This window comes from Paramisgurnus dabryanus, chromosome 19, assembly GCF_030506205.2.
Source record: "Paramisgurnus dabryanus chromosome 19, PD_genome_1.1, whole genome shotgun sequence".
In the NCBI taxonomy this organism is placed as follows: Eukaryota; Metazoa; Chordata; class Actinopteri; order Cypriniformes; family Cobitidae; genus Paramisgurnus; species Paramisgurnus dabryanus.
Window position 1 is genome coordinate 10,115,239 of NC_133355.1, and position 27,829 is coordinate 10,143,067.

General features: G+C 39.0%; 1 protein-coding gene across 1 annotated transcript in view; it reads left to right on the forward strand.

The window, feature by feature from the left end:
- Window positions 1-3,170: 3,170 nt before the first annotated feature.
- The window catches only part of grb10a (growth factor receptor-bound protein 10a), a 53,565-nt gene continuing 28,906 nt past the window's right edge, over window positions 3,171-27,829 (forward strand). Inside the window, exons 1-5 of the mRNA XM_065288623.2 lie at window positions 3,171-3,352; window positions 10,852-10,966; window positions 14,689-14,782; window positions 20,202-20,448; window positions 22,040-22,175. Of these exons, the coding sequence (XP_065144695.1) occupies window positions 10,916-10,966; window positions 14,689-14,782; window positions 20,202-20,448; window positions 22,040-22,175 (528 nt within the window). The 5' untranslated portion in view covers window positions 3,171-3,352; window positions 10,852-10,915. The remainder of the gene's footprint in view (window positions 3,353-10,851; window positions 10,967-14,688; window positions 14,783-20,201; window positions 20,449-22,039; window positions 22,176-27,829) is intronic.

Here is a 27,829-nt window from a genome sequence, read left to right on the forward strand (position 1 = left end):
TTTTTCTTAAACACTTAATTTAAGCCAAATGTTCTTACCCCATTGGCATAATTTTGCTTGTTTTAAGCACAAATTCACTTAAATTTGATAGTTTTTGTCTAAAAACTAGACTTATTTTTTGGGTAATTTTGCTTATCAAGAAAATACATCTTGATTTAAGAATTTTTTTGATATTTTTACTGAAAACAAGACAAAAATACTAAGAAAGAAAGTAATTTTTTTGCAGTGTTCCTCATGTTAATTTAAAGGGATTTAAATAAGAAAGATTAAAAAATAATACATGATGAGTGGTCCATGATAAGTTTTATTATAAATTTACTTGGCTCGAATAAAACATGATAAATATCAGCCAGAACTCCAACAATGACTTGTCAAAGATCCACATTGTGAAACTTTAAAAATGGAAAAATGCAGAAAAAAGGAGGTCTTGGAGGTCATAATACATTGAGGAATTTCTTGAAAATTGAATTCCTGAGCTGATTATTGCACAAGTCTTTTAATGGAAACTTTCTTCTTCAGCTGCATTGTGAAATGATTTGCAGGTGCGTTGGGCTATTTTACAATCCTGTCAGAAAAACGGTGATGGCGTTCTTATGTTTCCTAGTACTCTATTCTTAAAGAGCAGTTTTAGCCAGATGGCATCCAGGGTGGTGCAGTGTCCCCCTTAAACAGGCCAAGTCAAACAGCTTTAGCTCTCCATTTCTGTGGGCCTCGCGCCCTGGGCATGAGAACAATGTGGGTTTGAACCCTCCTGAGTTTCCCTCTGCCAGACACCAAGAGGAATGAAAGGAATTCAAAGTTCATAGAGAGAGAAAGATCATGTTCGGTGGATTAGCAGAAAAGTTAAAAATACTTTGATCTCCACATATTCGAAGTAGCCTTGTATCTTGGAGGAAACTTCGTTTTTCACACATTTTTAAGCCTGTAAACCTTAGCGGAGGGAGAAGAATTTTGGAGAGCGAGCAGATTGGTGCTGGGTGGCCAGAAAGCAGATAAAAACCTCTTTGTGCTTCGGCACACACTGATATGAGATTTTAAAATGCATCGCAGTTAGTGTTACTTTTTTGGTTGTGTCCAAGTCCTCCTGACTACTAATGTCTAATTAAAACTTGAATAAAGGGATTATAGTATGCCCTTCAAAGATTAGTCTCCTGATTAAAGGCGGTGATGCATGCTCGCCTTACCTTTTGATTGTAAGCGGGACTGAATCTTTGAGAGTTAAACACCTTTCTGCTTCATAGTGGTGGCTTTTAAAAAAATCATAATGTTTTCAATTATAACATACATCAATGACCATACTACAATAAAATAATTGTTTTTAAGGGTGTAGTAAAATGATTTTTGTTCTGCTTACTTATCAAATACAAAATCAATCATTTCAAAATGTATCAACACAACAATATGTAGGCCTGTATGTTAAATAGTTCCTTTAGGGAGGTCGCACCAGCATTGCAAACATAGCGGCCATGTTTGCAATGCCTCCGGGCAGTTATTTCAGTCATGCAAGTCATATTTACTTGAAGCCGTTTGTGGACCCCATTCACTTCCATAGTTTTCTTTTTTCCTACAATGGAAGTGAATGGGGTCCAAGAACAGTTTGATTTCAAACATCTTCCTTTGTGTTCATCAGAACAAAGAAATGTATACAGGTTTGTATCAAAATGAGGATGAGTAAATGATGACATAATTTTCATTTTTGGGTGAACTATCCCTTTAAAAAAACAATCTTGTTATATCCAATATCTTTGGTATAACATGCAATTTTGAATGTTACATTCCTTAAAGTCCTTAGGTGTTTACATACCTCAATGCTTTATAGACATTGACACATATCCCTGTGGGTCACCGACCACCCAAAATAACTCGAATGCCTCTGGTATTGCACTGCCCTTTGTGGATTACCAGTCTACGTAAAGAGAGAAAAGAAAGTTAAAGTAGTCCAATGTTTTCTTGTCAACCCCTTAAACATGGCTAATGTGTAATTTGTGTTTACATGGAAGGTTAAGACTGTGGCTTTTTTCTGTGGTAATTCTGAAAGTCACTCACTTAAGGGTTTCTGTGATGCTTGGGGAAACGGAGAGAAACAGGGTACACAAGACATCTGTATCCTCCAAACATTTGTCAGAAGTAACCAGTGGAATTTTTACGTAACATGGCTTACCAGTGTTAGGAAATGAGCGTGTTTACATACGCGGTTCAAGCTGTTTTATTTGAGATTTTCTGTGGGAAATTTCAATTCGGAAAACATTAAATGACCTTTATGCCAGTTTTAGTAATTTTACAACTAGAAAATGGCTTTGTTTTAGACAATACACATTGATTTAAATGAGATCTCCAACCCTTTAACACACTACACTGTAAAAAAAAGGTACAAAAGCTGTCACTGGATTGGTACCATTTTAAAAGGTCTTACCAAGATACCTCTGCTACCAAGTGCTATGCACCCTTAAGCTAAGAAAAGTACTTTTTGAAAGGGTTCACCCCAGCAATAACTTTTAAGTTTGTACAGTGTTAAGTGTCGTCTCATCCGTCTCAAAAAAGCATCTTATAACCACTTCTTCTGGAATTCCAGAGGCACATCCCTTCAGGTTTGGCATAGGGACATATTTTATGGGCTGTGCAATCCCAAGCATCCTCCCACACTCGCCCTGTCAACACCCAGAGCCAGCTCCTGGAATTACTGTCCTTTTGTCCAGTTAGATTCTTGTAGCGATGAGCATCTCAAATGGATTTCAGATTATGTAACAAATTCAGAGACAGCAGATGTTTGGATAATGAAACCTTACATTGGAATATCATAAATCATGAGAAGTGCTAAAGGTCTCATGCATTATAATACATGGACAGAAGGTACCATGTGGTTTGGGAATTTCAGGTCAGATAGGAGAGGCCATATTAAGCTCACGTTACTCATATTGAATATATGTCCTGTTTACAGTGCTTTTTTACTTGGAAAACAATACATTATGTAATCAATTCAGATTTTATAGGTAAATGATTATATTGAATAATAAAACAATAATATTATACTAATAAAATGGCTCTGTGTGTTAGCCTTTCAACAGACCATTACGGAATGGGTTAATGTGGGCGGGTCCTATCATAGGAGGTGTGGTTTAGGCGAAGGAGGCGGGACTGGAAGAGTTCCTCACCCTCGTGCGCTTGAAGCAGTCAGCTGAGCACAAGTTGTGCGGACGCGGCTCTGACCTCGTAGCGCATGCGGGATCGCGAGGAAAACGTTTAACCCCGTCCCCGTGCACACAGTTTGTCATCCCAAAATAATCCAGTTAAATTTCCTCCCTTTTCATTCAGGTTTCGTCGTTATTTACCCGAGAAGAGTATCGATTTAAAGGTGAGTCCTCTAGTTATTTGCGTTGAAACATATGGTATCGTGTTCATGCTATAGTTTGTACATGTTTGGATGTAATGCATGCGTGCTTGTGTAGCGTTTTACTCATACTGTCGTGAGCAAAAGCTTCACAGATGTTTATTCGAGTCGAATTGAGGTACTTTGACTTTATGAGTGAGATAAGTTCACCTATAAGTTTTAATAAAGTAAAGTCTGTGGTAAAGTCTGCAGCCAGTGTTTACCGGTGAACTTTGCGGACGCATGTTTACAAAATAACTTAACGAGTCTCCACCCACGAAAATTAACTACTGGTTTACTACAGTAACGGTATTTGTTTTGGAAATCATAATGTACAAAAAAATATATAGTTTCCATAGTTTAAAGAAGATATCTAGGCTATAGTAAAACAATGCTAATACAGATGATAATTTGTCCACCAAAACAACAACAACAACAAAAAAGCTATCTCAACTACCTTTATTGTAATAAAATAATAAAACCATGTTCATTTTCACAAGGGGGTGTATTTAAGATGGCATTTACTAGACTGTGCATAAAGTAAAGTTATAGTTTGATGCAGAAAATGCACCTTTGGGCTAAACCAAAGTTTTTGTTGTATTTCGAGTTTGTGGTTAGGCTGATGGAGACTTCACATTTTTTGTTTTGGACTGGTTTTCAATGAGGTCTCAGTGAAAAAAGGACTGTTATGAATGAGCTTGTTCTGAAGTGTGGCCATATAAACCGCAACATAATCCTACATTATCATATTATGCAAATGTTTGATTTGTGCACCACACATGCAAATAAGATTTTACATTTATTAAAAAATAATTGTCCAGTGGAAATGTTCAATAGAGTTATGTAATAATCTTGTTTGAGCCATCTCCTCTCTCTCTCTCTCTCTCTCTCTCTCTCTCTCTCTCTCTCTCTCTCTCTATGTAATACACACACACAGAGACCCACACAGACACACACAGAGACCCACACAGACACACACAGAGACCCACACAGACACACACAGAGACCCACACAGACACACTGTAACAAAAAAGGTGTATCTTTTGTCAAGGCAGGAAGGGAAGTTGTTTAGTTGTTAACTAACAATAGACTGGCCAAATGCTGGGGTTGTGTTTTAAAAGGCATGTTCAGACACACACATGAGTTCTGCCACTTTCTTTTACAAACACACACACACATGCACGCGCACACACATCATAACTAGAATTGTGTGGGTTTTATTTGGCTGAGATTTTGCAGCGAGCAATGAAGCAAGTCGACAACTCTAAATTGCCTCCTCCAGGGCTAAAGAGTTCACATTTATGTCATTTCAGTTCACTATTTTATAGATAAGTGAAGCTTGATACATCACGCATACAGTGTGGTTCAAATAGAACAGACTGTAACAATGCACCTCATTAGTTTGTAATTGGTTTTAATGGATCATCTGGACATGAATGATGTGTCATAGAGGTAATGTCAAGCACACTGACAGTGATTTGCAGCACCAAAGTGACGAAAAGTCATTCAGTGTAGCAGAAGAGAGGTTATGCATATGTAAATGCAAAACAAAGTAATGTGACTGACACCTGAAATTGTTATGTGTCAATGAACTGGTCAGTCTCAACTAGTAACTATTCTCCAACCAGTAATGGCGCTATTCCATTGCACGGGTCAGGTTGTTAGCTTTTCCATTGAGTTTAGTAGCACTTCAGAGTTATATTTGCGCTGCCTACTGCTGTGACATCTCACAAAAGTGGGAGCGTTTCCCCATACATTCATTTATTTGTCAGTCTGCTACAAAATCTAAATTGAACACTACAAATAGATGTTAGCACATCGCGTTTACCACTAACTAACAGTTTTTGTACAAACCCCCGTGACGTCATTGATGTCCTCCGCTAAATTGCAAAAATGCCGTGCATACATGCTAACGTGCACAAACTACAAGGAAAACACTGGTATGGTGTTCCTGATTCAAAGCCTGTGGATGTTTTTCACCGTTAAAAGGGAGTTTGGGAACTTACAACAAAGCACAGATGACAACAGGTTTGCTCAAGACAATGCAAGTACGAAGGTAAAGCTAATGACAAAGGTTAAGCAATGATCGTGGTAGTTACAATTCTCTCAGACCAATCAGTTATCTATAGTATTTTTGCGTCACGTTTTAGTATCAGCTCAGATCGCTTGGAATCCCAAATGAGGTGGTACTTAATCCAAAGGCTGCAGCCTCCGGAAGTTGCATTTGTAGGCGGCATAAGTCATAAAGACTGTCTTTTTAATCTTAGTTAATTGTAAATTGTTGTAATATGCTTGTGACTTATGAATATAATGCTTAGTTAACTTAAATAAACCAGGCTTGGTGACGTATGCAACCTGCATATGGGACAACTGAGCCTGCAGCCTTTGGATTAAAAAACGGCCTATAATCCAAGTGAACCATGCCCCAAGCCCACCTGTGCAACCAGGCCAGGGTGCGATTAACCGGACAGGCACGGTACAGAGCAATCACAACGAGTCAAACGAACAAGGCTTTGGGGGTCAAACGCACTTGAGTGCAGTTTGGTTTGAATAGTGTGAGTATGCACTTACTGTATGAGCACCCAATGTGTTCATTCTAAAAATTATCAAATTAGCATGTATGCCAAAGTCCTGCAAAACTGCAGTTAGAAAGCTAAAGTAAGAGAGAGATGAGGTTTAAGAGTAGTGTACTCACTATTATTAGCTTTGGCCACATGGAGTCTCTGGGGATTGAGAGAATAAGAAAACGTGCAAAAGTTTTGACAGGGAGAGTTCTGTTACATGTGCTCCTAATTTAACCATTGCTGACGGATCCATGCCTATTGTGTTTGTTTTGGTCAGAATTGCTGAAGTCTGCATAAGTGGTTTAGGTCGGTCCAAAACTGTATATTTAGAGCATGAGTATGTTGAAACTACACATGAACAGTCACAACCTATCAAACTCTGTTCGCTTACAGAGATAGTCCGTATAGGAATTAAGTTTGTCAGTTTGTTTTGATACCCTCGCTGTCCCAAGTTGGACATATTTTCTCGTTCACTTTTGTTTGTGTGGTCACACGGGTGGTCCGTGTTAGATTTTGACCTGATTTTGGAGTCTTGGAACACACGCATACCCAGCTGCCTCTGACAGACCGTCACAGGGCGATAACTCTTTTGATCTCTCCATCCTACCACGACCGCCTTCCATTGGCCTTTGTGCAATCCAAGATAACACAATGTGGCACTCGTCATCCGTGTCCACTGTATTCCTCTGCTCCTCCGTGTTTAGATGACCGCATCTCCGTTGGTCTGTACATTAGGGATGTAGCGTTTTCTCATTTGCAATACAAACACAACTTTGTGGTGATTACCTCAAGCCTTTGTATCTCCTTTGAGTCAACTCATGATAACCCTTAACCCCAATCACCCAAATTCCTCTTACAGCAGGGGATACCATTATAAAGGCATAAAACAAACATGCACCTGGCCCTTGTCTCTTAGAAACATTTCCTCAAAAACCTAGTTTGGGTGGAGTGGGAGTCTCTGAAAGCCTTGGAAGATTTCTGGGAAGTTCTGCATGGGAAGATTTTGACTTGGGTATGTGGTTGTTGAAGAACTTAATCAATCAGATATACACTGTTGAGAATAACGATGCCATAAAATAACCATTATTGGCTGAATTTGACAGTCCCCATTTATTTCGATTTCATTACGAAATATTTCGTCTGCATTCCATGGGAGGAAGAAACTTAGATGAGTTTGGGATTACATGACAGAAATTTTAGTTGAACTAATGTTTTTACTGGATAATTAGCTTTTTTATAAAATGAATTATTTCCCCATGCTTGATTTTTAAAAACAATGTTTGCCAGTTTAATCCTTTGGACTTTTACTTTTTGTTTAAACACACAAAGCTCAGTATGCCTTTATATCTGCTGACCTGGATGACCCACAATGACTTTTCTTCAAGAGATGTTCCAACCAATGATGGTGATGACAACTGTTGATATGAGAAAGGAGGTTTCAGGCCAAGTGGTTGTCTTGTTCACTAATTGAGTGTTTCCAGGAAGAATGCCTCAACTATTTTTTATTATGAAGGAAAGAAGAGCACTTGACCTATGTTTATGTATGTACTCAAAGAAGAATGGGACACAGTTGGAACGATCACCAAGACCTTGGAATTCCTCAGCAGTCATGAGAGGGAGTAGTGGGATCCATTCGCCCTCTTAATTTGCCTCCCGATAAGACCGTCATTAAAAATTTTAGCCATCTCTAAACAGTGAAGATCCCTCATGTGCCCATTTCTTCTTCTCATTCTATAAAAAGTATTTCTTGTCGGTTCTTGTACAGAGCGCCATCCAACACGCTGGTGGACCATATCGGTATTTGGCAGTTTTATATAGTGTCTGATATTTTAACAATAACAGGTTGGATTACATAACCGAAACAATTGAGCCCCTGTCAGTCAGCACCTGCATCGATAGAAGGGGAAGTTAAATGAACTGCTGACACTTGAACTTGGAAACATTTTCTTTAAATGGATTTTAAAAGTATGTTCAGGTCAGCTTTGTCTTCGAACCACAAACTTTAAAAGATTTGATGCAGATGTGGAAAGTGGATTTGTCATGCATCTGCGTTTCAGAACCTCGACCAGGCTGATTTCACAAGTTGCATCAGTAGTTGTGTTAAAATGACTTCATTGTTGTTGTCAAGAGACATGTGGTTTCTAATTTATAACGTGCTTTGTGCAGGCTTTTCATTGAGCTTGTCCAAAACTCTTAAACATGCATTGTTCTTCAACAAGCCCATCAAATAGAGTGCAGCAGGGATGACGTATTTTTGGTGGGCAAACCCTGGAAGCGAGTTTTAGCACTTCTGGTTCCATCGTCCCAAAGTCAATGGGTTTTTGAATGCTTAAGTGTCTTTTAAGAGATGCTATATGGGACTACAGACTTTCTCGGTGACATCGAGACCATCAAAAACAATGCAGCATGGGCACAATGCATTTAGACTTTAAATTTCATAAAAAGTTGTGTTCATCTGTAAAGATTATCTTGTTGGACTAAATATCTAATTTTCATAAACTGTATGACAGTAGATTTCCAGGAACAGGGTTGGTGACTACGGATGTAGAGTATATAGGTGGTCTCAAAGTTAACATGCATGGACTAAAAACCACAAAATTCAACTTTCGACTTTCTGTTCCAGGTCTGTGCTCACTTGAACTTCATGCACCTGATTGAACCTCCTTTGCTGGCCTAATAGAGACTACCTAAGCGTGTGGTCTCAGTCATTAGCCAGCGCGTCTTTGTGCGTATACGTGCATGAATGTGTGTGTCTTTCTTTTTCTTCAGTATAATGAGCTCGTCCACTGATGCGTAGCGGCCCTGAGTCTTTCAGTGCTGGATGTTAATTTGAGGTTTTTTGGTGGAGTGCTCATGCCGTTCAGGTTGAGCCTTCATCCCAAAGTTTAGAACCACATGTTTGGCTCTGTTAGTTTTCACTTTGGACCTATATAGTACCTTGTCAAAAAGTACTTTGGTTCAGGGTTGAGCTTTACTTTCAGGCATGTTAGATCAAAATGTTCCTGGAGGAAACCAAAACATCATTTCTCTGTGGCTTCCATTCATCTATCTTCAGTTCTTTACATCTTCTTTCTGACAGTTCTTGTTCAGCTTGACCTGTAGCTCACTTTTTAAGCCTGCCCTAACACGGCCCTCATCTCCCAACCCTCTCGCTCAGAGGAGATCAGTTTTAAATGGTGCAGTGCTATTTTAAGTAGTGAATTCTGTCGTGTAACATGCTGTGTCAAACACGTTGGTAGTCTACAGTAAACGTATTACAAACTATGTTAAGGCATATCTGTGTCCCCACTTGATTAAGTTTTACCACATACCTTGTTAAGTGAATCTGTTTTGGTAAATCTTCAGTAGAGTATCTGTAAATTGTGTTGTGGGGGTGAAAAAGGAATTTTAAATGTTAAACGTTCTTTGATAGTCATACGTAACCATGGACTACAAAACCAGGTCTGTGTCTCAAGTCGCACAGGTAAATTTGTAGCAATAGCCAACAGTACATTTTATGGGTCAAAATTATTATGTTTCACAAAGATACTTCATAAACTTCCTACCGTAAATAATAGAGATGCACCAATGTTAAAATATTTCCACTGATACCAATAGCCGATTTTTCAGACTGATATCGTCCATTGCTGATACCGATGGTTAGTGGCTATATTAACTTTCATTAACTAAATTCTGAAGACATATTGAAGATATTAAATATTAAACGAGTGATGTTTCTTTACATTTTCTATAGACTGTTTCAGAAGTAACAACATAAACAAGCGGCTTTCGTGGAGTACACGTAACTTCCGGTAAACTCGGCTAAGAATAAATAACAACAAAGTCCTTTTAAAGTACTTTATTTATATAACAAGCAAAAGAAAGCATAGATTACCTAGGAAACCAAAACATTTGGTATTTTCGACAAGGTTTTTGTTCAAGAGTTCAGTTTAGCAACTAGTCAGACCATTAAACAAACAGAAACCAGAAGTAAAGTTCCGAACAGACGTGTAACACGTCACCGCACGTGCGTCCGATGAAACAGTCTATACAAAGAGCTCAAATTCATTTTATTTTCTTGTTCTCTTTTGATTGACAGGATATATTTGCATCAACATGGCTGTTTTTAAACTATTGGCCGTTAGTGTAAAAAAATTCCGATTATTGGCCGATATATATCGGTGCATCTCTAGTAAATATATCAAAACATTATTTTTGTGAGTGGATGCAGGACTTAATTTGGACAATATTAAAGGCCATTTTCTCAATGTTTTGATTTTTTTACACCCTCAGATTCCAGGTTTTCAAATAGTTGTATCTCGGCCAAATATTGTCCTATCCTAACAAACACTAAATCAATGGAAAGCTTATTTATTCAGTTTTTAGATGATGTGTACGTCTCAATTTAAAAATAATGTGCTTGGCTGGTTTCGTGGTCCATGGTCACATGTAAAATTTTGTTTGTGATTGTGGTATAGTACTTGGATGGTCCTTTAATAAACAATCCCACTTGAGATGCCATAAAAAGAGTTATGTAGCTTCATAGCCCATGTCTGTTAGCTTTGATTCCCTCAGTAATGCTGGTGTACTCCTAAATGTTGACAAATTGAACGTTAGCAGATACACATGGACGGTTTCCAGTATTTCTCTTCTGAGAAGACACTAAAAATATTGATGGTGACTCATGTTGCACTACACAGATTTTTATCCCATCAAATGCTCTCTAGTATGCGCATGTCCCTCCCCTAATACCAACTGCAACTGTCTGGAAAGTAGCAGACCATGGCTAATATGTGGCTAATATGTCAAAAATGTTTGATATTTAGTAATAAATCATTCAACATCAAGTCTCTCTCTGTCTGTCTCTCTTTCTCTCTCTCTCTCTCTCTCTCTCTCTCTCTCTCTCTCTCTCTCTCTCTCTCTCTCTGTCATCTCTCTCAGGCTACTGCACAGAGGGGTTAGGAGGTGAATGTGACGACTAAAAACATCTGCAGTTTTTCTGAGTATGGCATTAGCTGGATGCCCAGACTATTTTCTACATCATCCAAACTACCAGGTGAGGTCCAATATTCCTGTAACACATTACATACTGCATTAAATATCAGTGGCAATTGCAAACAAATTATACTACACCTTTTCTCAAACACTCACTTAACCATTTTTCTCAGTTACATTTACAAATTAACTTTTATAATGTTCTGAATGAATCAAGAGTTTTATAGTTATATGATATGTGTCCTGTATAGCTCGGTTGTAAAGCATTGCATTAGCAGCACAAAAGGTCATTGGTTTCAACCCAGGGAACACATATACTGATAAAAATGTGTACCTTGTAATGCACTGCAAGTCGCTTTGGATAAAAGTGTCTGCCAATTGCATGAATGTAAATGATGATATGTGACCCTACATAATGTAATCATCCAACATAATGTAAAGAACATAATGTGAAAATGTAACCTTGATATCTTTAAATGTGCCGTTAAATAGAAAACTGTATTTGAACTGCATAGATGAATGAGTTTTGCACATGGTAATGACATATCGTGAGCCTCAAACACTATTGTTTCCTCCTCCTTATTTAAATCTTTTGCATGCAAAAGACCGCTGGAAAACACGTCAATCTAAACATAACATTAACTGCGACCTTACAGTCATGATGTAAGCCCCAACTTTAAATTACACATTAAAGGAACAGTATGCAAGAAATTTATATTAATTAAATCATAAAATGGCCCTGATATGTCACTAGACATTAAGAAATCATTTTCATTTCAAATACTTATATCACTGGCCAAGATATTGTCTTTTAAAAAGTGGAGTTGCAGCCCTCAACTGATGTTTATGTTGTCATGTTGTGTATTGGCCACAAGTTTTGTGATTGCAGTACCGGTTTTGGCCACAATCCTACAAACTGTTCCTTTAAATTAATTACAAGGTTGTTACAATGCTTAAAAACAAGTATGCTAGTTAACGCTGCATGCTACGGTTTAGGCGGAAGTATTGACATTACAGTTGCGTTTTGTAGAATCATACTTAAAAAACACAAACTTACCACTCAGAAACGTCCATTAACAATCTCTGAATAATCGATTTTTCCTTAAAATCTGTATCTTTATATGATACAGGCTCAAACATAAGGTCTGTTTACACACACATAGAACTGAACTGCTCTGAGAAACAGCCAATCAGAGCAGAGCTCGACATGAATATTCAAATGAGATAATAATAGGCCATTTCATTCCAAGGGCAAATCCCAGGCTTGTAAATGGACGTTTCTGGATATTTTTTTTCGCACATACCTTCAATGTAGATATCAGAGAACAATTTAACATATTATTTCAATGCATTCTTTGGCACCTTTAATATTATCTCAGGAAAGTCATGACAATGATTAAAATCAATGATTGAAATCAAACTCTGATGCTCCTGATAGACATAAGATTATGAGACTTTAACCTGGATTTCACAAACAGGGTCACATTGGAACATTTATCACATTAGGCAGTTGTGGATTTAATTGGTACCGGTTGGGGGTGTGATAAAAGTCTGCATCTCCCACAACAACAAGGTCATATTGTATCAAATTCACACAGGTGTCCTGACAGAGTATCCACGGGTGTAGACAGTGCACAAATATATCATGATGTTGACCATAGTATCAATTTTGTTGTGAATGATTTTACATGAAAAGTGCTTTTTTAAACACTTGCTTTCAAAGGCACAGACATTCATATATTGTGTCATACATTGTGCTTTAAGTACTTTGGGAGACAATTTATGTAGAACCCAACTCCTTCAAAACCAGCATAAGCGGATTCGTCCCTCCAGTGTGCCGGCACCAGCAGTGGTTCCCCAGGGTTCTGTGGCATGTCCGCATGCCTTTCGTCGCCATGGCGTTGCCATGGTGCCACACAGCTGACATGCTGACCTGCAAAGTGGAGGCTGTTGCTATTTATACCCTCGCTGCACAGTCAGCCCTCTCTCTGACTTTTCACTCTCTCTTAAATCATTCCTTTACTTTAACCTCACGAACGACTTATCCCTTCACAATCTATTCCTTTCTTTATTATACTCAACTTATATCAACTACCTCTATACCTTCCCCCATTCTCCTCGCCTGGGATGCCCTATGCAGTGCCTGTGAACGTGGCAGGACTTTAGTGTAAACACAGTGAAGGAAGGGGTGCGGACTGCCCCCTGTGGGCGTATATATAACTCTGCAGGGGGTTTCTCTGAGCCATGGGCACCTGGGCTAAATCTTTATAAGTGTGGGGGAAGAGTGCAGCCCAAATATCCACTTAAGTCACAAGTATACACAACACAGTCACCCTGACTTGCCCCGTGGTTCTGCTCATTTTGTCTTTAATGAATTAAAGGGGCCATGTTCTGTATTTTAGTAGCTTTTTATAAGATCAAAAATGGCATTTGGTGGATTTTACTTCATCCTGTTAGATTTAAAACTGCAGTTTGTATACTACTACTACTTACCTAGTAGTACTGCTACTTGCTACTTTAGTACTCCTATACTTTTTCTTTGCACTGTTCTCCACTGACTTAAGTTTGGGGATGGGTTGCAAGCTGCTTGTGTTGCGAATGAAGATTAGGGTCAAAGGTCAAACTGAGACTTGGAATAGAGTTTCAGGTTTATAGCAGGGGACAAAAAGTCTGGCGGGTAGGAGCCAAATGGGAAAGTTGAGTAGTTGGAAGGTGTGTGTGTGTCTGTGCATTTGTGTATCACAGCAGCGCCTCCAATTGCCAAGTTTTAGCTGGAGAGGTCGGAGGTCAACGCCTAAATGGTTCAGCTTTCTAACCACCCTTTGTCAATAGCCTAGGCTCTGCGCGGGTCACGTGACCCGCCTTTCTAGGAAATTCTGCGCTTTTGTTGCCCCACAGAATCAGCTGGGGGGTTAAGGTTTACATAACGGCCACAAGGCCTGGAGATCATCCAAGTGCAACACACACACACACACTTGCACACACCCTCCTGCATTCCTCGATCATCCTCTGCTTTGTTCCACTTCTTTTTTTGCGTGCTTTTTACTCTGTAACAGTTCAAGAAAATGACCCTGTACCAAATAAAACAAACATAAAGCATTGAATGGAGTCAGAATCTTTCCCATTGTACATTTTTGTGTTTGTTACACGGTGCAAGATTAACAGTGCACTGGCTAAAGCATTAAAGAAGCTCTTTCTCAGAGCTATAAATTTCCGCCGCTCGTTTTTATAGATGTTTTCTCATTTTCTGAGAGCCGCTTGGCATGCTGCAGTGCGAGGAGAGCTGCAGTGCGAGGAGAGCAATAGAAAGAAGAAAGGCCCAGTGGAGTGTATGGGGACCTTTGGCAGAGTCCAGTTCCTGGAAACTCGGCTTCCATGTTCTTGGGTTTCCTAGAAAACTGGAAATTGAAAATGTGGCTTTATTTTTATTATTTTTTCTTGGACTACTCGAAGCTTTATGCATTCTGCTTTGAATTATATAGTGTGATATAGTGCATGTGTTTGAGAAGATGTGAGCTGACTCTGCATGTGTATGTTTGCTTTTATTGGTTTTGGCTTAATTTAGTTGCGTTGAAGAAAATATGTGCAACTCAGCAAAATTTCACATGCACATATATCACATATATTTTATAATTATTCCATCTGATCTGTCCACGTCAGTACTACTTATCTGTCTGTATGTCTATCTATTGTGTCTGTCTATACCATGAGATGGATAACATACAGCTGTACATACATATCTCCTGCTTGAATCTCTCTAACCTTCTCGCTCTTTTTCCTTAGGACAATGTTGACCGCACCCCTTCTCACAGGCCATCCACTCTCCTTGGCTCACGCTTCCAACAGTCATCCAATCGGAATTCTCATAATCACCCAGGTGCGTTGTTAAAAGGTTAATGAATAATTCACACAATTCACTTGAATAAAATGGGACATGATTGTTTCTCACAATCAAGTCTTTTATTCACTAGCCACTTGTTGTTCATCCAGCCAGGTTGTATTTCAAAAAAAAAAAAAAACAATTAGCGTACATGCAGTACAATGCAGCGGTTATTCTCAGTGGTTGTGTGTGTGTATTTAAATATGTGTAGCAGGTCACCGGGTTCTGTAAGGTCGGAAAGGTTACCGGGGTCAATCCTGTAGCTGCAGTGGTTGTGAGCACTTAAATTTGTATATCCTCTATGGACTGTGCAAGCCAGGGCCTTCCCCCAATCCCTAACTGTTTTATAGCTGTGAGCAAGGCTGTTGGCCACAGATTTTTTTTTGTGTGCATATGTGTTCACAGTGTGTGTGTGTTCAGCTCTGCTTTCCAGATGCTGTCTTGCTTTATGTCACTACCCGCCGGCAAATATATTTTTGAGAAAGCCAAGAAGGCTTTTTTTGCATGCATGTATATAGATTGTGGGGCCGACCACATTGGTCAGTGCTGTCAAAAATACTGACATTGATGTATATCATACTGATACACGTACTGATAAAATGTTTAGCTTGAATGCACTGTAAGTCACTTGGATGAATAAATGCAAATGTATTTTTTTTGGATAAAATGTAAATATATACACGTATATACACATTAATATTCATGATTTGATTGTTAACTATTGTTCACTAGTCTTTTTGTGTATCTTCGAGTCTATCAGACAAATTAGAAATCAGACGATTTTTAATATCTCTAGATTTAAAAAGACACTTCACTTTTTTTTGAAAATATGCTCATTTTCCAGCTCCCCTATAGAGTCCATTCAGCTGATCTCCGGGTCTGTCACTACAACTTTTAGCATAGCTTAGCATAATCCATTGAATCTAATTAGACCATTAGCATTGCGCTCAAAAATAACCAAAGAGTTTCAATATTTTTCCTATTTAAAACTTGACTCTTCTGTAGTTACATCGTTTACTAAGATCGACGGAAAATTTAAAATTTGTAGTGATATTATGCACTGCCCGAAAATAGTCGCCTTGGTTACTTTTAAAGGACAAGTTCGGTATTTTAGACTTAAAGCCCTGTTTTCAGATTGTTTATGGTCAAATAGAATGGTTTTGACTGAAATTTCGACATTTTCGGCTGCCCTGAGAATTTTCGCTTGTTTGTGTTCCAGCTCAGACCTCTACAATGGCTTTATAGGTGCACTGGAACAATCCTTCCTAAAATGCATTCAACTTTCGTTTACAAAGACGTGAAACTCACCGAGTGGTCAGGGGTGTTCACTGGTATGCTCACACAAAAATCGCTCCAAAAGACGCATTCCAACAGGTTTTATCGTAGTTTTTACCAACTCCATTGACTGTATTAGACGTCCTGTAAGGTACGGTATTACTCCGCGCCGGGAACTTTGTTTCTATTCTTGCAATTGGCAAAGGCGGATTAGCGCCACCTCCTGGGCTGGAGTGTTTATTATTCAAGCTCTAAGCGGAAGAATGTACGGGTGTGAGGCGTTTGGGGAAATAGGTCCACAAGTTAACAACGAATGGTAAAACAGCTGTTGGAAAGCATCTTTTGACGCGATTTTTGTGTGAGCATATCAGTGAACACCCCTGACCACTCGGTGAGTTTCTCGTCTTTGTAAACGAAAGTTGAATGCATTTTAGGAAGGATTGTTCCAGTGCACCTATAAAGCCATTGTAGAGGTCTGAGCTGAAACACAAACAAGCGAAAATTCTCAGGGCAGCCGAAAATGTCGAAATTTCAGTCAAAACCATTCTATTTGACCATAAACAATCTGAAAACAGGGCTTTAAGTCTAAAATACCGAACTTGTCCTTTAATAGCAGGGGACTATTTTCGGGCAGTGCGTAATATCACTACGCCTGCTGCAGCCATGTTACATCAGCAAAGTCCTTGATTATTACGCCAGAATGAGAATATAGTTCCTAGCCATATCTGCCTAAAATCGCAACTTTTAATTTTCAGTCGGTCTTAGTACACGATGTAACTACAGAAGTCAAGTTTTAAATAGGAAAATATTGAACATTTGTGGTTATTTTTTAGCGTGATGCTAATGGTCTAATCAGATTAAGCTATGCTAAAAGTGGTAGCGCCAGACCCGGAGATCAGCTGAATGGAATCCAAAACGGTAAAAATCAAATGTTTAACTCCAGGGGAGCTGGAATAAGCATATTTTCAAAAAAAGTGGAGTGTCCCTTTAATCATCCTCAGAAACGTTAAGTAAGATATTTACATTGTCCACATAAGGACTATTTGTAATATTTAGCAAACTTTAGTCAAAGCTGTATATTTATATGGTTAAGTAAACATACACAAGCATGCAGTGATGTTTATAAGACAGTACATATAGATACCCATGTGTCATACATAAATCAATGTTTCATTATATTTGTGAGATTATATATGAGTTCACAAAATTTGGCTCCCACAATTATAGGCATACACACACGCGCGCGCGCACACTGAGAACCCCATAAATCTTTTGTGCTGTGTTCGCTTCTAGTTATCTGTGGCCAGGAATCAAGGGGGTGGAGGGGGTGCATGCCTGCACTTACATGTCTGTGTTTGCGCACTATAAGTTGGAGCTGAAGTTTTATGAGGTGACCTACATTCAGCACACACACAAAATAACAGAGACACTGAAGAGCTGGACACAGTTGGACCGTCTTCTAACACAAAGTAACACAGAGGGAGAGAGTGGGAGAGACAAGGAAAGAGACACTGTGTCTGTATTGGCCTCTGAGATCATTGTATCCATGTTTATTAATCCACTTACATGCTGTTATCTAAGAATCGTCCTTATTGACTGGCTCTGATATATGGGACATTTACACACAGTGATTTATTTAAACTCTAGTTTGTCATTAAGACATAAAAAGATAAGTTTATCAGGATTGCATGTTAGTAACATTTTTGTTAACATTGCAAAGTGATGTTTAGCCTCTTTGGTGATATGTCGTATGGTTTGCATCATGTTTTAACATCCAAAAACATGGTAATACCGTGGTACATTTTCAAAGTACCATATAGATAGGCTACTGCTTAAAGTAAATGTGATGGGATTAAGTTAGTATGCTCTCAGATAAAAAAGTACAAAAGTTGTCACTGGGGTGGTGCCATTTCTAAAAGTATTGCCAAGATGTATGGTTTTACCATGTTTCCTTGTACCAAGGATGTATTTATGATGCAAAATAGTGCCATCATGGTACTGAGCATTACTATGGTAAAACCAAGGTAATACAATGCAGGTTTAGTTAGTGTTAATACTAACTTTGTTGTTCTTATGGCATATTTAAAGAGCAGTCTGTCTGGCACTGAGAACAGCTAACAGAAAAATGCTCTTTAACATTTATACAGGTCGTACCTCTTGAAAATCCCATTGTCTTAAAGTTTATTGAATCATACCACTGTATCCTCTTGTGTGTTTTGATGAGACTGCTGTAGGCATGTAAAATGCACGGGTCACTCACCGAACTCTCTCTGTACATACACAAACCCTCACATACACGGAAATGTGTGGATCTGGGGTATGTGAGGAATGCTGTGTTTGGCCACTGCTGGTATATTTGAGGAAGTCTGAGGCAGAACTTTGATTTAGACCTGGTATGGTATCATAAACCGTATCTTGTCCTAGACCAGAACATTGCGGGACCTTGGGGTCAACTACAAAGAATGGTCTTCCTTTTTTCAGTGGCAAGCTTACACTGCCAAGAGTTGTTGCATACATTTGCCTCTGTATCTATGCATATCTTAAATAGTAATAAAGTAAACCCACACGTGTTACACAGCACTTAGACTACATGTACATGTAGACATCTTTTTAAGCATTTCATGAGGATTTCTTTGTTGTTGTTCTTAGACCTGTGCCAGGTTCTAGTTCTTTATTATGCAATGTTTTTGTTTGCATAATAAAATAACAGAAACAGTGGTTGGTTAAAGCATACAAGATGATTCAGTCATTAAATAATTGAAATGCAGAAATTAAACCTGACATATTTGTTTTAAACAAAGCCTGTAATGGCATGCATGTACGTGTGTATGTGTGTGTGTCTGTCAACTACAGCAAACAAATTTCCAAAACACCTGCTGGTTTACTCACAGCACATGATACGTTGTATATGAATAAGAAAGATTAATGGCATATATTTTAGAAATTGTTGTCAGGTCAGTTTGAATTGCTTTGAGTCTGGTATAAAGGGTCTTGCCAAGTGGACACTGGAAATTGTGATCCAATGGCTTGACCGCTTGAATATGCTGTATAATCGAATAACTTGATACTGCCACCTTGTGGCAAATTGCTGTTAGTGACACATTGCTTTCAGGTCATCCTTATTATTCAACAGTTTAGATCACGCTGCAGTTGTGGAGAGTTTAGCTCCAACTCCTCAAAATAATAATAATAAAAAATTGAAAGTGCAAAAGACTTGGATTAGCTGATTTAAGTGTTTGACTAGAGGTGAAGCTTGGCGTTTTAAACTTTGGGTTCAAAAGTATAACCTTTTGCCATACTAGTTTGATTATCATCCCAGATCCCACTACACCACAAAGCACTAAGACGTAGCAACCATATTATACCACAATGAAAGGAAGATCTTTTAGATATAGATGACAGGAAACCTAATGGCGATTTCGAAGAGATTTACAAGGCCGTTTTTAAAAATCTGGGACACCACAGAATGGTGGTTAGAGTCATAATCTCCGAACGGGGAGAACAAGTGGACACAGTAGTGAATCTTCCACGACCAAAATGCCAAAATGTGTCCTGTGGCTCAGCTTAAAATCATCCAGGAAGCCACAGTGTGCCTTAAAAAAACTTCCAAAGAAATGTGGGTTGACAGAGGAGCAATGTGGAAACCACTGCTAACCAAGAACATAAACGCTCATCTCTCATTTGCCAAAAAGCACCTGGCTGATCCCCAAGACTTTTGGAGGGATGTTTTACGAGTCAAAAATGGAACGGTTTGGATGACATGCATCCCATTATATCTGGCATGAAGCGAAAGAACATTCCAGTCAAACATGGTGGTGACAGTTTGTCAGTGTGAGAATGAAAATGGAAAAAAAAGGAAATGTACCCGTACAAAAATGTTCTGTGGTTGGTTGTGCCTTAGTACAGTGATGGTATCAGATGGTAATGTATTATTTGCAATAATCCACCATGCGTTCTATTTATTTATCATTTCATTTCTCAGTGTTTTTCCTTATGTCTCTACTTTGTTCTAAAATGTATTTGCTTTGCAATAATGCAAAAATATGATATTAAGAAGAGCTTTATAGAAAAAATTGATAATACAATTCTGTGCCTTATTAATGACATGGTACAACAATTTTTTTGTTTCTCTTCGCTATAGATGATGATGTAGATCTGGAGGCCCTGGTGAATGACATGGCCTCTCTTTCGTCCTATGATAGCTCATATGCATCCTGCGGGACCTTACATGCTGACTCCGCCCCCCTCTTGCACAGAAACGATGGCAGTGAAGTCCATGGCAGTAGAGTTGCCCTTCTGCCACGGGCCCCTACTAATAAAGTGGCCGTCCCCCACCTTCCTGCCCAAAAGCTTCGTCGATCTCAGCCAATGCACATACAGGCTGTCAGGTAAAATATATTAAAATAAGAAATGTGTCTCTCTCTCTCTCTCTCTATTTCCAATAGAAATATATATATTTTTCTTAGATTATCATTATCAAAAATTATCATTACCGCAACATGATATTACATGATATATATGCATTTACAAACTCATGTTTCGGTAATGAGAACTAAAAAGTTTTAATACATTTTTAACTTTTATCTGGAGAGAAAAAATAAGAACTGCTTACCTGGTAGCCATCTTGAGTGTCACAGTCAATTTTGTCCCTTCCAACAATTTTTTTTTGAAAATGTTAGTTCCTTGAGGGCTTAAACAATGATTGAAAATGGTTGCGGGGATGAGAACATTCTTATTATTGTCTCTACATGATCACCAAATACCACATGTTTCTTTACTGTAAATGTTTATAGTATAACATGCACTGAAGCTTGTTTTTTTTAAGATTTTTTTATAATAAATATTTCCATGTCAAAGAACCCAAATCCAGTCATGGACACGTTGCAGTAATGAAAACTTTTCCCTTAAATGTGGAAAAAACTAAAAAAATGTTTATATGATGTCATTTGAAATCATGTGCAAAATAGTACATGAAGAGATGTTTGTAACTGCATGCTTTTAATTTTGATAGCGTTTACTTTTTTATGACTCCTCATAAGTCTAATTTTGCGAGAATCACCCATAAATAACATGTCCAATTATTGACTGTTATGTAATATAAATTGCATGGCGGTGGTAAGTTGGATCTTAATGTACACCTCAACTTTATTGGTTACTTTCATGGTTCTGTCTTTCATCCCAGCCTCACTGATCTCCATGGCAGCAGGGTGTAGTTTCACACACATCTACCCCGAGATGGGTTCATTTAGAGGTTTCACAAACGCGTCTTGTTTCGTTCTGACTTGGCCATGAACTCTGAACAGCACACCCCCTGCTACGCGTCAGATTTTAAAAATTCCCTCAGTTTTTCTCTCAGTTATTGTGGTGGCTCCAACTGAGTTGAGGCAGTCATGTTTTATTCCTGGTCTCATTGATGTAGATCAAAGACTCGCAGATGGGTTTAGCATCCGTAGGCTGCGAGTACGTCTGCTGAACTCTGCTGAACGCCGCGAGAGTTCATGAACTGATTTTCGGCTGCCTCTCGGTTTCATTTATGTATTCTGTAGTAGAATTCGTAATGTAATAAAAATTTAATGCGTAGGCTAAGGCTACTTTATTTTTCATGAACGTATCACTTTACAGTGCTGAAGTTTCATTATTATAGGGGAATTTTAGCTTTGATTCCCTGCACGATTGAAATACAGATTTGGTGCAGTTACAGGAGCACAGAATAGTTAATGAATCAATGAGATAAACCAAGACCAGGTTAGACTTTACAGTACAAGTAACAGGTATTACACTGTATTAACAGTGCAAAGTGCGGTTGATCCCCAGCAACACATATATCTTAAGATATACAGTACATGATGTACATTTAGTTAGTTTCAATAAAATTGTCTAAAAAGTTTAATGTAAAAGGTCAAGCTGTTTAAGTAATTAAATACTTATTAAACTTTTTTTTATATATGCTGTATTTTCTGTGCCTGTCACCCTTTGTAGGCGTCTTCAAGAAGAAGAGTCGCTGGTTCGTCCTGCTTCTTTGCCAGCTATTCCAAACCCTTTCCCCGAACTTTGCAGCCCCTCAGGATCTCCTGTGCTGAGCCCTGGATCTCTGCCACAGCCGTCAGAGTCGCATGTAAGATCTTAATGCATACATTGGCGCCCTCTGCCCTGGAGCTGTTATCTGTCACATACACATGGGATGTTGCATGACTGATTTATTGCAAGTATGAGACTCGGTTTTTAGCATCAGTGCGTTTGGTATATTCAGTCTGTTCTCACGTATGTTTGTAAGAATATTTAATAGGAACGGAGTGTAGTTAAGCTAAAACATTATGTGCGACGGAAAAGAAATGTGCATGGTTTGAGATTAACAAACTATATGTTTTTTGACATTTTGTCTGTCTTTGCATGTTTCTAGTTTTGTTACAGAAAGCTCTCGTCCTAATGCGGCTTTCACATAGGGTGTGCTCTGCCCTGCCCTATGAAACCCATTTATTTCAGTGGCTTGCGCCGCGCGAGGGCGGTTTGTTGTTGCGTCGACCAAAGCGCGAGCGCAGCGGAGCACTGCTTGCACTCACGCCGCGGTCAAAGTTCAAAATAGTTTAACTTTTGCACTGCGCTCTGTGACGAATACATGCGTGACCAATAGAAACGGGCCATTCAAACAGGGTATTCATCTTGGCTGCGCTGAACCCAGCTGCGAGCTCAGCGCACACGGTGTCCTATGTGAAAGCTGCATAACTTGCATCGCATGCACAGGTTAGCTACGTTTCCAATCTTGTGAGTTGCCTGCGTAGGTAACGTTTTAACATTTAAAGGTACAGTAAAAGTTTTTAGCGCCATCTAGTGGTGGGATTGCAACCAAGCTCAATTTCAAAACGCAATGAGAAGCTACGATAGCTGCCACAGGACAAACATGTCATAGTTTGAAACAATGTAAGGATGAAACAAGCTTTCCACTTAGGGATACTGTAGGAACATGACAGTGACTTCAATGTAAGGGGACCCGCAGTGTATGTAGATAAAAATTTTAAAATAATAAAAACAATACGGTTCATTATATAAGGTCTTTATACACCACTGATAATATAGTTATATTACGTGCTTCATGTGGAACGTGCGATTTCAAAGTTTGTAAATACTATTTAAATTAAGTCACACGTCAGGATTTATTTTAACTAAATCGCTGTCTCATGCTATGTTTACACAACGTTAAAAGCAGAATTTTTTTTCCTTTTGTGTTTTTGAAAAATTTCACATACACACCTCAACGCTGATGAAAGGAAAATGCGTTTACATGGATCCACGAAGACAAAACACTATGGGTGTGAGGGATCACAAAATTCACGGTTTGGATCACATTACAGTTTTTGAGGTATGGATCGGATAATTTTTCGGATTAGCAAAAAAGTGGGTGGGAAAAATTTTATAACAAATAAAGAAATTACAAACATTTAAAAAAGAACAAAGTTACACATTAAAGGTGTAGCGAAGGATTTTCTCAAATTTTAGAAGCAGTAAATACAAACAAGACAATGATCTGCATTTATGTAGTTTACACGAAGACGACAAGAAGTTGTTTTCAAAAATGTACTCTTTAAAAACTGTCTTAATTAGTTTGCGTATTCAGGACCCCCAAATGTGCTAAAAAAATGTGTAAACGGCCCCTTTGAAGGTCTCTAAGTTATGGAACACAGCTAACAAGGACTGATTAATCTCTCGCACTCCTCCTGGACTTTCAGGGTCAGAGGAGTTGTTTGTAAAGCCATACTTATGAAGTGTGTACTATTGTTAGATAGCAGCATGCAGTTGACCTTTTGAGATGCCGTACGCATGTATATTTCGAGCCCGAGATCCTGAACGGAAAAGTGTCAATCTCGTTTCCGACCGGCCTCATCGTATCTTCCCATAACATCCTCTAAGCGGAGACTCTTTTCCTGGAGATGCGAGTCACTTTCCTTTCACACGCTGCTTGTGTTTCCACTTGCGTCTGCTCGCGAGTGTGTGTATTAGTCTGATTCTGCGCCAGCAGTCTCGGCCCTTCCTTCCTTCTTGCTATCCTCTCTGTCCTTTCCCACATTGCAGTGCCTTGAGCTCTCCTATGAATGGAAAAAAATTACTATTTTTACACACTGGTATTCACAAACACTTTGGAGAGATGTTGTTTTGAATGATGCTTTGAAAGTCTTAACTTTGGGTGACCTTACCTCGGGTGTTGTGAGATCTTGTGATGTTCTGAACGCCGTGTTGTTCGGCACTGTTTTTGTTTTACATGTGAAAGGGATCATTTTAGTTCTGAAAGTTGCCTTGGGATAGCCTATCTGTGGCTTTGTAGTCTATTTTTTTTTTTTTTGATTGTATGGCACTATCAGCTAAATGTTTTTGGTAACTCCTGCAACTCAACTGGAAGAGCAGTGCGCTATCAATCTAATATGGGTTCCATTTTCAGGCAGCACATAATGGCACAAAAAGTGCATAGTTTAAGTCACTTTTAATAAGATGCATGCATGCATTTGTTTGCAAATAATTAGGCATACGCGACAATATATGTTTCGAACAGTATAAAACAACAGATGCTGTGGTCACATTTCAGGATTTTCAGGACATCTGCCTATATGGGCAGCAAACAGATATCATCACACACTGAAGTGTTGTTTTATTATTCACACATCCTTTATTCCAACGTGCTACACATGCTACTTTCATTGTTATTGTACAGATTTACTTTATTTTCAATTTTCCTTCACTAGAAAAGGTTACATTGTTACGTATCAATCATCTATTGGTCACGTCTTGACGTGATACGCATTCACGGTTCACGATTCACCCATCCTTTAACTTTTGATATATGCATATGAATGTGACAGACCAAAAACGCAACTTGTGAGAAAATAAATCGTATTTTGGCATGTTTCGAAGTCAATGGAATGAGAATTCCTGTGTGACCGCTGCATAAAGTACCACAACAGTATTTGCGGTCTCGCCACTCAGCCCATAATTTTAAATGCAAAAATGTCGTTATGAACATTAGCGATGACCTTTAAATGAACACATAAATGAGTCCATGAGTCAACAAGACACCTCAGTTTAAAGACTTGGCAAAGTCTGGTTCCTTAGGAAGTACAGCTGGAAAAGTTTCGACGTCTAGACTAAGGGTTAGAAGATTATTGGAAACTACTTGGAATTGTTTGCAAACATGGTTTTCCTCCCCTTGTGTACTTTCTCCCTTGAGTGAATGGAGAACATATAACAACAGGAAAACAGGACGTGACGTTGGATGTGAGGTCGAATTCAAGGCAGTCTGCTTAAGGTACGAGGTCTGTTTTCGAGACTTAAGGCATATTTAGGGTTTTGGTTTATGCATTTGTTCCCAAACGGAATCACATGATCCGTAACTTATTTATTGAAGGCGTCTCGTGAGCTACCGTAAAGCACATTATGTTGTTGTTCTTATACCTCAGGTATTTGTCTTAAAACAGTTCTGATCAGCTACATGATCTTGACAAAAGCGTACTGACAGAAAAGTGTTGACATTGATGGATATGACATTAGAACAGAAGAATGCTGTAGATAGGTTATTTACACAAATAGTTTCTTAATGTTCTCCTGAGGATTATCTGAACCTTATTGACCGGCGGGCATCTGACAGCAATGCCTTGTCGTTGGCAGGCATGCCACGGGCACCATGCACACATTGCTCAATACAGTTAATGGTCTGTTATAGACCGTGAGAAAATGGAAGTAAAATACATTTAGTCGTTGTTGTGTGTAATGCTGATTCGTGATTTTTGTCAATATGCGTGACAAGGCTGGAATCTGTTGTCATTTCAACAGGTTTTGCATTGCACAGAATTCCTTTATGCTTATATGCGTGCATTAATCTTTGTATTTATACTGGCATGGTTTTCAGACTAGACAAGATTACAGCACACTTTCTGTACATCTGCCACTGAAATCTTTCTTGCCCAGATACACAGTAGACCAATCGTGTAAGATTTTTGACAGGTGAACGCATTTGTCACTGCATCTGAATGTTTGCCTTTTGCACAGTTTTTTTGTGTGCTAAAACCCTTAGGGTTGGTTCTGTAAATGTACTTGTATATGTATATATTCTTTGTTGTATTTAGTTTAATGTATAATTCTATAATGTAAAATCCAATAACTATGAGGGGATGCAAAAAGTATATAAACTTGCATAATAATTGATATTCTAAAGGTTTTGTAAAAATCATTTTATGTTTTGTTATTCAATGCTGTACATTTCTTGCATTTTAAGTGTGCACTTTTAAAAATCATGGTGCTTAAATGTTTCTTCAGAGCGATGCCATAGAAGAACCAGTTTTGCATCTGTTTCTTTCTTAAAATTTTATAAACCTTTTTTTCCTCACTACAAAAACTTTGATGCAACAGAAAGGTTCTTTATGGAACCATTCAGGTAAAAATGGTTCCTCTATTGGCACTTTTCTATTGCATAGTAACCCACGGTTTGGTTTGGGTCAGGTCGGGTCGGCTCACCTCACTTTGGCGTTGTTAGCGTTTCCATCGAGTTTAGCAACACTTTGCAGTGGGAGGGTTTATAGGCGTGTCGTTATATTTGCACTGCCTTCTGCTGTAATATCATGCAAGTGAGAGCATTGTTGGAATGCTATACATCCCCATACATTAATTTATTTCTCAGTCCCCCACAATTTAATCTATTACATTATAGCAATGACACTGATAGTGACGATTCTCTCAGACCAATCAGTAACCTACAGTGTTTTCGCGTCGCGTTTCATATCAGCTCGGATCGCTTGGAACCCCAACCGAGGTGGTACGAAAAAAGTATCGGGTACTACGTACTGCACCCAATGATAAAGCTCATAAAAGTAAGCTGACCCAACCCCAAACCAAACCGTTGGGAACTATGCAATGGAAAAGCACCATATGGTATCATAAAGCACCTTTATGGCGCTTTTCCATTGCATAGTACACCACGGTTTGGGTTGGGTCAACTTACTTTGGGAGCTTTTCCACTGGGTGCAGTACCCGCTACTTTTTTAGTACCACCTCGGTCAGGGTTCCAAGCGACTCGAGCTGATACGAAAACGTGACGCGAAAACACTGTAGATCACTGATTGGTCTGAGAGGATCGTCACTACAAGAGTCATCACTATAATGTAAAAGATTAGCTTTACCTTCATGCTAGCTTCCGCTGTCTCAAGTAAACCTGTTGTCATCTGTGCTTTGCTGTAAGTTCCCAAATTCCCTTTAACGATGAGAAACATCCACAGGTTGAGAAACAGAAACACTATACCAGTCTGTCTTGACACCTCTCTGTTCCTTCATTGCTCTCCAGCGTTGAAATGTTTCTCCAATAACGACTCTGGTTACATTACGTTCTTCTGACAATTTTCTCCTATTCCCAGCAGCTTAAAAAAGTCTTTCTTTTGCGTCCTATTTTGGGTTTTTTCTATGGCGTTTAATCAGACCCAAAAGTCGCGCACACAAAAACCACGCGCGAGCGCGAGATACGAGCGCGCAGAACACTATTCGCGCGCGGACAAGCGTCCTCGCGAGCGCGCAGAACACTATCTGCGCGCGGAAAAGCGTCCCCGCGAGCGCGCAGAATACAGTTCGCGCGCGGAAAAGCGTCCTCGCGAGAGGGCACCTCCGCTCAGCATGCACAAATGTAGTCACGCGAGCAAAGGCTTGGATAAGCGCTCGCTCGACTCTCTCTATGCTCTCACAGCTGCACCACACGCGCTCGCTCGATCAAGATGACTTTTGGGACTTTGGGGGCGGGAC